At 27.7% G+C, this 14,046-nt stretch overlaps 2 protein-coding genes across 3 annotated transcripts in view; one reads left to right on the top strand and one right to left on the bottom strand.

The window, feature by feature from the left end:
• The window catches only part of LOC149878396 (uncharacterized), a 39,862-nt gene extending 28,935 nt beyond the window's left edge, over positions 1–10,927 (bottom strand). The window contains exons 1-2 of one of the 2 annotated variants that reach the window (XM_090072723.1): positions 10,852–10,927; positions 3,976–4,043 (exon numbers count right to left, since the gene is read on the bottom strand). Coding sequence is in view for 1 of the 2 variants with exons in the window: in XM_090072722.1 (XP_089928848.1) it covers positions 3,976–4,043; positions 10,714–10,780 (135 nt within the window). In the remaining variant the exon portion in view is untranslated. Of the gene's footprint in view, positions 1–3,975; positions 4,044–10,713 lie in introns of both variants that reach the window. The other variant, XM_090072722.1, reaches the window with a different exon arrangement.
• LOC149878397 (uncharacterized) lies at positions 4,527–6,457 on the top strand. Its single transcript, XM_090072724.1, has one exon. The coding sequence runs from the start codon at positions 5,166–5,168 to the stop codon at positions 5,583–5,585; it is 420 nt and encodes a 139-aa protein (XP_089928850.1). The 5' UTR covers positions 4,527–5,165; the 3' UTR covers positions 5,586–6,457.
• Positions 10,928–14,046: the final 3,119 nt, after the last annotated feature.

The following is a 14,046-nucleotide window of genomic DNA, read 5'->3' as shown; positions in this document are numbered from 1 at the left end:
GGCTCAAAAAGAACTTGGAAATCGTATTTGGACGTTCATGCAAGATGGAGCTCCAGCCCATAAAAAGAAGACAGTTCAGGATTTTTGTGCGGCAACTTTTCCTGATTTTATCAACTTTTCTCAATGGCCGCCATCGAGCCCCGATCTTAACCCGATGGATTTCTCAGTCTGGAGTGTCCTAGAAGGAAAGGCATGCCAAAAGCCGCATAAAAATATTGAAAGTTTAAAAAAATCACTACTGAAAGCTTGGGATTCTCTGGACCCTGCCTACTTGCTCGCCACCGTCGAAGCATTCCCGAGACGCCTACAGGCCTGTTATTTTGCTGATGGAGGAAAATTCGAATTCAATCTTTGAATCATAATTGTTATAGTTCAATAAATGTTTTAAAATAAAATTTGTGTTCCAAATACTTTCTACATGCTTTTTATTAAGCTCTTTATCTGTGCGGATACTTTGTGGTCACCCTGTAAATATATAAAAGTTATAGCAATACTTACATAAACTACAATTGACATGAAGATAAAAAAAACTATCAAAGTAAAAGGTGGGATCGTTTACAACATCCTGCTGCAAATAAATTTATTATGGCATCTAGTCAAACTTCCTCTAAAATATCAGTATTGCAGAAATAGAGTAATAAATCTTGTGTAAGTTTCTTGGTCAAATTGTTTCTTGGTCAAATTGTTTCTTTAAAAAAAAAACATGCAAAACTTTGCCTTTTTAGTAAAATTTTGTGTGGACTTCTTTAAGTCAGCACAAAAATGTATTTAACATACATGTTTATCTTTTACTTTTATTTTATTTTATGTTATATTATACTCTATATTTATATAATTCTTATACTTTTCTCTTTGTAACCTCTATACTTACTTTCTACAATTCTCTTTCTAATACCATATTTTACATTTTAAAAATGTTTAATTTTATGATTCAAGAGCACTTGATATGATAAAATTAAACATTAAAACATAGTTTTTTACATTAGGCATAACATTATAAATAACAGCCATTTTGCATTTGTTTCTCAATACATTAGGTATAACATAACAGGATGTAAAGACAGCTATGGCCTACTTCAACACTAATTAAAAACACCTGTTAACTACCACAGGAAGCAACAGAAAGGAGAAAAACAGAGAAAGCCCTAATAGAGAAAAGGAAACCTGTAAAATATTAATAATAAAAAACATAAACCCTGAATTAATAAAAACAGAAAAAATGCGAAACAAAATAAAATAACTAAAATAACTGAAGAATTTAATATTTAACAGTTTTTTATACAATAGCTTTAATATTTAAAAATCTCCACATAGAACTATGTAAACTATTATTTTTAAAAACTATTACTAAAACAAAATCAATTCCTTAAATAAATACTTTTATCTTCAGAATGGAGGTATCAACATCAGTACTAATTGAATCTCAAAACAAAAAAAGTTAAAACAACTTTATACTTTTTCTGATCAGAGGATAGAATCAAAATTTAATGTAATCAAATGCATTATTCTTAACAGAGCTTTTATAGTTTAACTCAGACATCACCATAAAAAAAATGATACAGATTCAAAAACAGAAAGATAGCAAAACAATTAGGTAGAAACTGTTTTCATGAATGTTGACATTAATTCTAAAAATTTGCTTTTCTGTCTATTAGGTAGAAACTACAATTAGGTAGAAACTTTTTTCATTAATATTGACATTAATTCTAAAAATTTGCATTTCTGTCTATAGATGTCAGTACAAAGATACATTAAATATCATTATTCTATGCAGAAAATGTTATACAGTGGTTTTCATAAATTTAGACACTCATATTTGAGAATAGAAATTTTTAGTCTTTTAATGATAAAACAATAACGAAAAAAGATTTCGGTTTAGTTTTTTTTCTATTTATTAGATAAATACATACAGAATACAAAATTTACAAAAAATTTAAAAAAAAAATACTAATACTAAGTAATAATTAGGTTACAACTACATGGTATTAAAAAAATAAGACAAAAAAAATTATTCATAAATTTAGACGCACAATACATTAGGAGGCGTAATTTATGAACCAATTAATATTTTGTGTATCCACCTTTTGCTTTAATACAACTAAGAACTCTTCTAGGCATAGACTCAACAAGATTTTTGCATATCGCTTCTGGGACCCTATACCAGGTCTCCTTAAGGATGTCTTTCAGCTGGCCAAGTGTGGAAATTTAAACCTTTGCCAATTCACGGTCAATCCAAGCCCAAATGTTTTCAATTGGGATCAAATCAGGTGAGTAAGGAGGCCACGGTATTGTCTTAATATTATTATCGTTGAACCACTCCTTTGTATAGTATGCAGTATGTGCAGTAGCGCCATCTTGTTGAAGTTTCCATGGTTTATCATGGAGCATAAGCAGGTCAATTGATGGAATTAGGTTGTTTTCCAGTACTTCTACGTATATTCTGGAGTTGATTCTTCCAGTGTATGTTTGGCACATACCAACACCTTTGTGATTGAAGCATGACCAGATTCCTATCGAGCCTCCTCTACTTTGTACAGTCGGTCTAATGTACCTGGCGTAATACTTTTCGTGAGCCATTCTTTGACTGTTATGTTAGATTTGCGATTGATAAGCTCAAAGTTACTCTCATTACTCCACATAATTTTTTTCCATTGTTCTATTGTCCAATACCTTCTTTCACAACACCATCTTAGTCTCCTTTGTTTATCATATGGACGCAAGAGTGGTTTCTTCGAAGCAGAGTAGACTCCAATCTTGTATTTGATAAGTATTCGGCAGACTGTGCTTTTAGAAATAGATGTATTTCGCATTGTATTGAATTCTGTGTTCAATTCTTTGTAACTAATTCTTGGATTAGCTCTTACAGCTCTAAAAAGGGCACTATCGTCCTTTCTGGTGGTTGACAAGGGTCTACCTGGCCTCATTTTCTCGCTGGCACCACGAGTGTGAAGAAAGTTTTGCTTTGTTTTCCAAACGCATTTCTCAGAAACTCCAATTAACCTGGCCATTTCTCTATTACTTTTGGTTCCTTCTTTGATGTGAGCAATAATTTGCCATCTTTCAGCTTGAGTGATACGTCTTTTGCTCATTTTTCACATCTTTTTAGTGCAAAACTAAATTAACTTTTATTTATTAAATAATGATTAACTAATTCCAGGTAAGTTATATTTATATAAGGTTTTTTGACAAAATCAATTAATTTAGGCCTATTAATGAGAAATATGGGAAGAAAAAAACTAATTAACTATCAACTAACAAGATATAAGACTTTTTTGATTGTGCGTCTAAATTTATGAATAAAGTAAAATCAAGCTTATCAATTAACTTTTTTGTGTTAATTGGTATAGAATGATTAGTAAACATCCTGTAAAAAAAATTAAGGTACTCTATAATAGAGTTTCACTTCCTCTACTAATTTATATATCAAACATAGCAGTAGCACTTTTACTTTCTTTTTATTTTAAGCATTTTCTTACATACATGTAAAAAAAAATGAGTGCGTCTAAATTTATGAAAACCACTCTATTTTGAAGCAGCATTATTGCTTTTATGCAGATGTAATTATATAACAAAGCAATAATGAAAATAATTATGGGGAAACATTCCCAAAACAAAAGAGTTGGAGTTTATAACGCAGGTGTTTAAGAAAATGGAATCAAAATCATAGCAAACAGACATATTTCTATTGCTATAAAATAATATATTTACAAATTTTTGTAAATATATTACTTTATAGCAAAAGAAACAAGTCTTCCTTATTAAAACCTCTTCTCTTTTTTTTTTTTTTTTTTTTTTTTCATTGAAATCTAGAATAACTAGAAAAGCTGATATCTAGAGTAACCTTGAAATTTAGAGCAACTCAGTTAAAAACCTCAGAACTATTATAAAGATTATTTTTTAAAAATGTATTATAAAATAAAAAAAACAATCTTTTTAATGATTCGGAATAACCCTAGTATTAAACCAAAATGTTACCTTGTTTGTGTAGTGTAAATCAGGATGATATTTGAGAGCAAGTCTTGCAAAAGCTTTTTTAACTTCAACTAAAAATAAAAAACATGATTTATTAAGACATAATGATAGCAATTTTAATTTAATCAACTTTTTTTAAAAGATTCGTCATTTTTTCCTAAAAAAATATATTTATTTCTACTAAGCTTTTATACAACTTCAATTTAAAAACAACAAAATTATCTAAATTTGCTTAACTTATTTTATGCAAAAAAATAATTTTCTATCAACTTGTTTATACAGACTAAAAATTGATTTAAAAACCCCTAATTCTTATAGTCAGTATCTGGGGAAACACAATTTTTCACCATTAATCACACACTTCTGACCACTATGGCAATTTGTAAAAGCCTAATTTAATTTTTTAACTTTTAATTTTCTCATAGCTCTAATGTAAAAAGTAATCTTTTTAAACTTGGCTGTTGATGCAACTTCAAATTTTAATTTATACTTCATGCTGTAAGTATCTAATATCAAGTTAGAATAGTATATGCTAAAATATATTTAAATTTTTTTTATTTGCTCTACATGTTGATAAACCATTGAAAAGTTCATTAAGGTAATTGTTGATAAACCATTGAAAAGTTCATTAAGGTAAATTATTAAGGTAATTGAACCCGTCATTTCAAAAAGGGCACAAGTCACACTTTTTTTGAATTTCACTTTCTTGAGCCATTTTATTTATTGAAATGTTTTACACATTTCACTTGAAAAAGGAACATTGCCATATACCACAAGTCAACTTTTAAGGGAAATGAAAATTAAAGTCTGTTTGAAAATTGCACCAGTCCTGGACTTATGCCACTTTCACGTAAAACGAAACACAACTGCCAAATTTAAAATCACTTTATCAGTTACAAAAATGGTGAATCGCAAGCTTGCCGAAAATGCTTATAAATCTAAAAAAAGAGTGTCAGGTGTAACAAACAGTGAAAAATATAAACATAATAAAATAAAATAAAGCTAAAATTGCTGGAGAAGCTTACAAAAACCACAAAGGCAATGATGTGGCACCAAGACATACAGGAGCTTCTTGCAGGTTAGTTTTTCCATCTTGTTATTTTGTTTATTTACTCATGATTTTTTACCACCAACAATTAGCAGTAAATGAATACCTTAACGTAATAGTATAGTTCTTATATTATTACCTCAAGATGTTTATTGTTTTCTTTGTTTATAGATGCAATTCAAAATGTATGGAGCTTACATCTGAAGATGCTATGAAAAATACTATACAGTTTGTTAACAAATTTGATAGCAAAAACGCCCTAGACACATACTTGCAGTCATTAATTGAAAAGAAGGATATACAGAGAAAACGTCCTAGATCTGAAGAACCTAAGAAAAAAGACTTTACCTTTATTTATCACATTAAGATAAATGGTGTTAGAAAAAAAGTGTGCAAGAAAGCTTTTTGCAGTATGCATGGTATTTCTATGAAACAAGTTAGATATTTATGTGTTTTCTTAAAAAGAAATGAGCAGCCCATAGATCACAGAGGTAAATCTGAGGGATCACGAAGCAACAAATTGCCTGGTGATACATTAACTAAAATACGAGAGCATATTGAGTAATTTCCTGTTAAACATATGCACTACTATAATAAAGATTTTTCTGAAAATCTTTGGATTTGTATGTACAAAAAAGAATTCATTTTGAAAAAGGCATCAGTCCAGAAGTTTAAGTTTAAAACATCTGTATGATTTATATATTTTTTTTAATAAAGTTCACAAAAACTATGTGTTTTTTATTTATCTACTCCTATATTTAGTTTTATAAGCACCATAGACTTTTTTGGTAAGAAGCATATGTTTGTTGATCCTGAAAAGTTAATTAACAGACTTGTGTCCTTTTCCAAATGACAAGTTCAATTATGGTTTGGCAGAATTACAAAAAGATTTTATTTGGTTTAGAACTTATTTCCAAAAGGAAATAAAATAGTAGTTTTCACATATGCAATACTTTTGCAGCTTTAAGTGATTTTTCCTTTATCTGTAAAACTTAAATTTATTTTCAGTATAAAAAACTTATGATTACACAAAATCATAGTTGGAGTGGACTCTTTAAAAAAACTTATATTAAATTTTAATTTGTGGCTCCTTAGGTATATCGAATCGATAAAAATGGTGCTGATAGTGGTATGATTGGGCTTTGACTTATTTGAAATGAAGACAGCATAGTAAAGTTACAGGTAACTTCATAATACAAATAACACAACTTCTCAAAGATAAAAGTCTACATTGACAAAGTGTAACAATTACATTGATACATACATACATACATACATACATACATACATACATACATACATACATACATACATACATACATACATACATACATACATACATACATACATACATACATACATACATACATACATACATACATACATACATACATACATATCCCCTATAAACAAAATATTCTGAATAGCACTTGAGATCATTTCATTTTATACACAAAACTTTGTTTTTGAATATTTTTTAAATAACAATCAGCTCATGCGAGCCGGTTGTTCAAATTTTTGAAACTCGGTGAGCTGCTTGTTAAATTAACCCTAAAACCAAAAATATACCATTTTAATAGTATGTTTATGCAAAATAAATATTCAATATATATTTTAATAATTTCAATAAATATTTTGTTTAGTTATTTTGTGCAATAAATGTTTTGTTTTGTTATATATATTTTATACTGTAAAAAAATTAATGAAGACAATGTACGCATTTACCGTTTTTGTTTTTAAATAATAGCAAGCCGGTTGTTCAAAATATGGCAGCCCACCCCTGATAGTAATGGAGAATGAATTTAAAATAAGTAATAAAACTGCCACCAAAAAAAGAAATGTTCAGTTGGATTTTAATAATTTGGTTCAGTTTGTAGAGTCTAACTTGAAGCAAAGCAGTCTATATTCTAAGACAAACAAATTATTAAAGGAATTGGTCAGAATTCCAAAAGTAACTATTATTCTTGGAAGATTTCAATACTTATCCCAAAAATAAAAGGCTATCTATATTAAAAAATCATTACTGAAGAATTCATTGCAGAATGGGCCAAATTGAATATTCCTTTTTATTAATATTGTTACGACTTTGAAATTATTCTACTGTCAACTAAATCAATTAATCTTTTTTTCAAAGTCAACCAAAATCGGCTAATACATTTTTAAAGTCAACAAAGTCAAATAAAAGTTTTATCATAATCATATACTTTAATGTTGCTTGACAATTTATTTTTCAGATGCTATGAAACAAATAGGATTTTAAGAGAGTATTTAAAAAAACTAGGTAGTGTGTAATACTGTTATAATAACACATGCTTTTGTTATACCAAAAGTATTTTCTTTATTCAATTTTAGTTCATCTAATCTATTACATGAATTAAAATTGAATAAACAACAAAATAAAACAGAAACTATTATCACAAAGTAAAGAAAGAAAAAAAAAGGGCATTTTATATCATTTTTCAAAACAATTAAAGCAAAAAATTAACAAAAAATGGTGGCATAAATAGATTAGGGCAGATGGAGCAGCTAAACTTTTTATGGGGTGGCAAATTTATAAAACATCTTCGCACACTTAACTGAGTACCATAACACATTACTTAACATTTTCTTTTAAAAAGCATCAAGTGGTTACTATAATGAGAAAAGGGAAACATTAATGAAGTGGTGCTACATACAGAAAGCTAAGCGTTAAGTTTATGTGATGCAGCAAATTAGGTTCAATGTTCAGATATATATATATATATATATATATATATATATATATATATATATATATATATATATATATATATATATATATATATATATATATATATATATATATTGATAAGACATTGCTACAATATTGTTTTCTTCAAACCATTCCTTTGTATATATAGCTGTATCTTGCTGAAACTTCCAATCTTCATTTCTAAGCTCAAGATTATCTATTGTTGGAATTCAGTTGTTCTCCAGGATATATAATCTAGAGTTGATCCTACCAGTATATGTTTGGCACATACCAATACCTTTGTAATTAAAACATGACCAGATACCAATAGAGCATTTGCCTTTTTGTGATGTTGGTCTAGTATACCTGGAGTGGTACTTTTCAGAAGCCGTTCTTTTAACTGTAATATTACATTTATGGTTAACAAGCTCAAAGTTACTTTCGTCACTCCAAAATACTTTTTTTAATTGTGCAATGATCCGGTAGCTTCTTTCAAAATACCATTTGAGTCTTCTTTGCTCATCATATAGCCTCAGCAATGGTTTTTTTAAAACAGATTAAACCCCAATTTTGAATTTGTTAAGAATTCTACGAACATTGCTTTTATAAATTGACATACTCTGGTTTGTATTCAATTGAGTGCTGATTTGTTTGTAAGTTAATCTAGGATCCTTTCTAACTGATCTAAAAATGACACTGTCGTCTTGTCTGGTTGTTGCCAAAGGTCTACCAAATCGTGACTGTATATATATATATATATATATATATATATATATATATATATATATATATATATATATATATATATATATATATATATATATATATATATATATATATATATATATATATATATATATATATATATATATATATATATATATATATATATATATAGACACACACACACACACAGAGTAGTTTTCAAAAGCTTTGATGCACTCATTATTTTCAATATGAGTGCATCTAAACTTTTGTTTTTACATACAGTTGCGTACATATTTATAACTGTACTTAATTTTTTTTATCAGATGAAGTTACATTTTGAATAAAAAAATAAATAAATAAAATAAATAAATATTGGGTTACAATTAAGCACTAAAAAAACTGTATATATTAATAAATGAATGTCAAAATCAGTGTTTGAAAAAGGTACCTTAGGCAATTTAACAGGCTCTAATACATTTTGGCATTAACTTGATTAACTTCATACAAAGCTCTTTTGGAATTTCTGACCAGACCTTCTCCAACTCTTGTTTAAGATGCTTCATGAATGTTATTTTTACTGGTACCATCTTAGCATCCATTTATATTTGAATTTTCTCAATTAGGCTCAGATCTAGAGACCTAGCACACCATGGAAAGATCTCATTTGCTACTCATTGAACCAGTTTTGGGCTGATAATGCTGTATGAGTTATAGCTCTGTCCTGCTAGAATTTCCATGCTTGGCTTTCACTAAAAAAAAGTTCTGCAGAAGGTTAAAGTTCATTTTCAAGGACGTTTTTGTAGGTAAATCAGTTAATTCAGCCCTTTTACACTTTGCAACATCCAGCAAGTTTGTGAGAAATGCAATTTTAGATACCTGCTGAGCCTCCTTTACCTTGTAACCATGGTATAATGAATTAACCCACATACCATTTGGAACTTAATATTTTTACCATAATTCTTGATTTTAGATTGAAAACCTCAAAGTTCTATTAATTGCTGAAGATGACTTGGTTCCAATCTTATACAGTCTATTGAAGTCTTTTTCTATACCATATTCACCTTTTGCAACTTTGAGCAATTGCTTTCAGCTGCATTACATGAACCAATCCTTTTTTTATCTAAAATCCTTCTTACTATTTCCCTACTAATACTAATAATTTTATTCTTGCTATTACTTACTTGCAAGTTTACTGTTGATATTTGCAGGGTTTTTCCTTATCTCTCAAAAGCGGGCTGTTATCTTAGATACGCTGCTGATCCTTGGTAACTATTTGGCACTATTGGTTGTCATAAAATTTTTCTTAATGGTTTGAATTATTTTTGCCATTATTTCTGTCAAACTTACCAACTTATTACCAACTGAAATAACTTTCAAAGTAAATTATCAACTTGGACAATTTTTTGGATTTAGGTATTTATAGTAAAAATTAGCATATAAAATTTTCAGATATCAATCCTAAATGGTTTTAGCAGAATATTTATCTTCTGCTTCAATCTTTAAATATATCCAGATTTGTTTAGTATTATGCTAACTAGCACTTTTGTTAAAATCCAATTATTTTACAAACAACAAAGAATTATAAAATAAAATATGTATAGATAGGTGAGAAAAAAAAACTTCATTAAGATTAATTAAAGTTAATTATTTTTATTTAAATTTAAAAAATAAAACACTTATCTGTTTAAAATCTATAATCTATCTATAATTATATGAACAACTCTATATTAAATTTATGTGCATTTGTATATGCAACTAGATATGCATATATATATATATATATATATATATATATATATATATATATATATATATATACATATATATACATATATATACATATATATATACATATATATATATGATATACATATATATATATGCATATATATGTGAATTATATATGCATTTATATATATATACATATACAAGTTTATGAATATATATGTATATTTTATACTTTTGTATATAAATGTATATTTTAAACTTTTGTATTTAAATGTACATTTACACATATGTAAATATACATATGTATATGTATATATATGTATATATATACATATGTATGTGTAAATGCAAATTTATATATAAAATAAATGTACATATATATATATATATATATATATATATATATATATATATATATATATATATATATATATATATATATATATATATATATTGAGAGAGAAAGAGAGAGATTTTAATCTATTAAATTTTGAATATGTAACTATATTGAATATTTATAAATACTGATCTTCATAAAGACAAATACCTTCGTCCGCAAACGAAGCCAACCCTAAAACATCGTAATCTTTTTTTTTATCAGCAACTTTGGGCATGTCTGTATAAAGCAATCTTTCTTCATTTATTATCTTAAAGCCAAAAACGGTTAAATACAAAAGCAACTCGCCTCTTTTAAACTTGTTTCTTTCATATACTTAACGTTGCGGATACTGAGTTCATACAATTTAGTTTAGCTGTCGTTCCTTCCAAGTACGGTTGATTTTAACTAGAAATTTAATTAATTGGGGGCATTTACTCTATTTATCTATTTCCCATTTTCAGATTTTATGAGTGATCAATAAAGATACTTTATAGAAATATTATTTAACTAATTTTATTTAAGAAAAAATTTAATTTTATAAGAATTTTTTAAGTGAAATTTTATAAGAGTTTTATAAATAAGATTTTTTAAGTTATATGAAATAAAAAGCTGGCCTCCGTAAATTATTATTCGCAAAAACATGTATACATGTTTTTTTTTTGACGTTCTTATTTTTATAATGGCGGACACTTAGATCAGTTGTTTTGTTGTTGATGCAGTTGTTGTTTCAGAAATGCAGAAGTGTGTATTGTATAACATAAGGCCAAAAAGTGTGTATTGTATAACAGAAGTTCTAGCTTCAAGGTTGAAAAAGTGGAAATTGCTTTGGAGAAAATTTTTAATAAATGTTAAAAGAGAGCCTCATGATGTATTTTCTTTTTCACTAAATAATACGGCCTTTGATAAATTCAAACAAATAGGTTATATGTCCCTTAAAGAACATTGTAAGTAGACATAGAAAATGTTTACATTAAGATGATAATAAAAGAAGGTCTATAAAATTACAGAAGAAATACGAAAAACATTCATTTCTAAATTTATATATATATAAATATATATATATAAATATATATATATAAATATATATATATACATATATATATATATATATATATATATATATATATATATATATATATATATATATATATATATATATATATATATATTCTGTTGCAATAATTGTTTCTTTTTCTTTTAAATAAAATTAAAGTTCATAAAATATTTTTATTACATAACATGAATGTTTTATAAATTATAAATAATAATAGTTTCATTTTGATAGTTACAATTCAAAATTATCAATGTTATCAATAGTATCAAAAAGATATAAAAAGCCATTTTATTGATGGAGTATCTGGCTATGACAGGATATTAGTGCTTAAGAAACGTTATGAGATATTCTAATGTAAAATTTTAACTAGCTTAATGGTCTGGTATAATTTAGCCAAAGTGAATTGAAACAATAAAGTTTTGCAAAAAGCTGACATTGAAATAGATGTAGTTTTCAATAATCTAAAGCAGTTAAAAGCTTTTCTGGAGGAATTTAGTTTTTCGGGTTTTTAAAGTGCATTGTTCAGCAAGTTTAGTGTCAGCTCTGGATTCAAGAAAAAGCAAGGCAGAACCGAGAAGAGAGTTTTGACTATGAAGGGTAGGACAAATCTGTGTAAGATCCTGAGGAAACATTCAAAATGGAACTTTTTTTAGTAATTACAATAGTGCCCTCATTTCCTTTATATATATATATTTGAACTATATTGAAGTCATACTGATATAAGTTTGGTTTTCTACACAACATAAAGATTAAGTTTGGTTTCCTGCACAACATAAGTGTACTGAAAAAAATGCTACAAGAAAAGCTTATGGTGCATTGCATGAAACTTTATAAATATGCTTTATGTGTGCTATTCATGGAGATGGTGATCAATTGGGCATGATGTATGTAATGTTCGGTTTCATGTCAAGTGCTCTGAAATTTCAATAAAGGATAATACTGAAGTCATGGGACGGATATGTTTAGATAATGTGAGCATAAATGTCTTAAGTATATTAGAGTCATTTTACATTTTTCATGACTTTTACAGAAACTTATAGCATATCGGTTATATAGCGCAACGTAAGTCATCTATTTTCATTTTGGGGCTTTCTTGATTCCATTTATACCGTTTTGATAACGAGGGAAGCCATTCTTGCAACCATCTCTTCTAAAAGTGACGTAATAATTCTTGTACTCGATGCCAGCGTGTTTAGGATGATAATTTTTGATTAACTTGAGTCAGGAGTGAACTATCTTCAAACTTGTCTAATTAAAAAACGATTAGGAGTCAATGGAACATCATCTTTTATATCCGCACTCTGATACGTTCATGGCCGGGAGTTCAATAAACTCTCAGCACCTGTAAAGGCTGTATGGAGTTCTTCATCAGTAATATCGGCCTTTTCAATTATTCCAGATTCTGCACGCTTTGCAGCCTTGATCGTTATTTCGAACATACCACCAAGATGAGGTCCTAGTGGAGCGTTGAAGTGCTAACTGATTTCTTTTTTAGCTGTAGAGTTGGTGATATTATTCTTATCTAAGACATTCACAAGTTCTTTTAGTTCACAAGATCCACCAACAAAATTTATTTAATTGTCCGTCAAAACTTCCAATGGTAATCTTCTTCTGTTCACCATTTGAAAAAATTTATTTAAAATACATTTTCTTCTTGTACATTTGTTGCATTTTAATTCTGCATTGCAGATTTCTTCTTGTCTTCGTATAATCCAATATCGTTTTGATAATTTTGTTAGTAATTGGTTTGTTCCAATTGCATGATTTCTTTCTTCATAGTAATGTTTAACAATCAGCTTAATAATCAGTTTTGTAACCGTATGACCTCTTGGCAAAATGATTGGATACTTAACATCGTAAGGCAAGTAATAAGCATTTTGTAATTGACTACAAGAGCGTAATAAGCCATCATCAATTTGTGGATTTAAAGAAATAGTTTTGCTTGATGTTGGTATTGTTTTTCCTTTTCTTAGGTTGCTATATTCTTCTTTGAAGCTTTCCTGTTGAGCTTTAACATTAATTTCCTTTTCGCTTTCATGATATTCATAAGCTGTTATATCACCTACTGTACGTAAATCATTTTTACATCGACAGTTATTTTTAAATCGATACATCCATCCATTTACCCTGACTACTCTTTTCCAACATGAGAACTGGTTTATATCAAACAATTGATTTACCACTCAAGAAGATAATGCGAAATTCACTAACACAGCGTTTTTCTTTTTTTCAATTGAAACTTTTTGTCATGGCCTACTTAAATACACGGCCTTCTTTACTGCTTAAATCGAAGAAAAATAGAAGGCCAGTTTAAAAATCGTATATTCGGCCGGATGGACAAACTTTCTCAAATTAATTTTAATTATCGCGCTATAAATGTTTAGTAAGTATATCTGGCACAGGATAAAAAATTTTACGTTAGCTAGTTAAATCAAAACTGCTAAATT

Source organism: Hydra viridissima, unplaced genomic scaffold (genome assembly GCF_058129835.1).
Source record: "Hydra viridissima isolate aposymbiotic clone 2 unplaced genomic scaffold, HvirCarnegie_v1 scaffold_15, whole genome shotgun sequence".
In the NCBI taxonomy this organism is placed as follows: Eukaryota; Metazoa; Cnidaria; class Hydrozoa; order Anthoathecata; family Hydridae; genus Hydra; species Hydra viridissima.
Note: the sequence above shows the minus strand (reverse complement) of the source record. Positions and strands in the feature narration are given on the sequence as shown.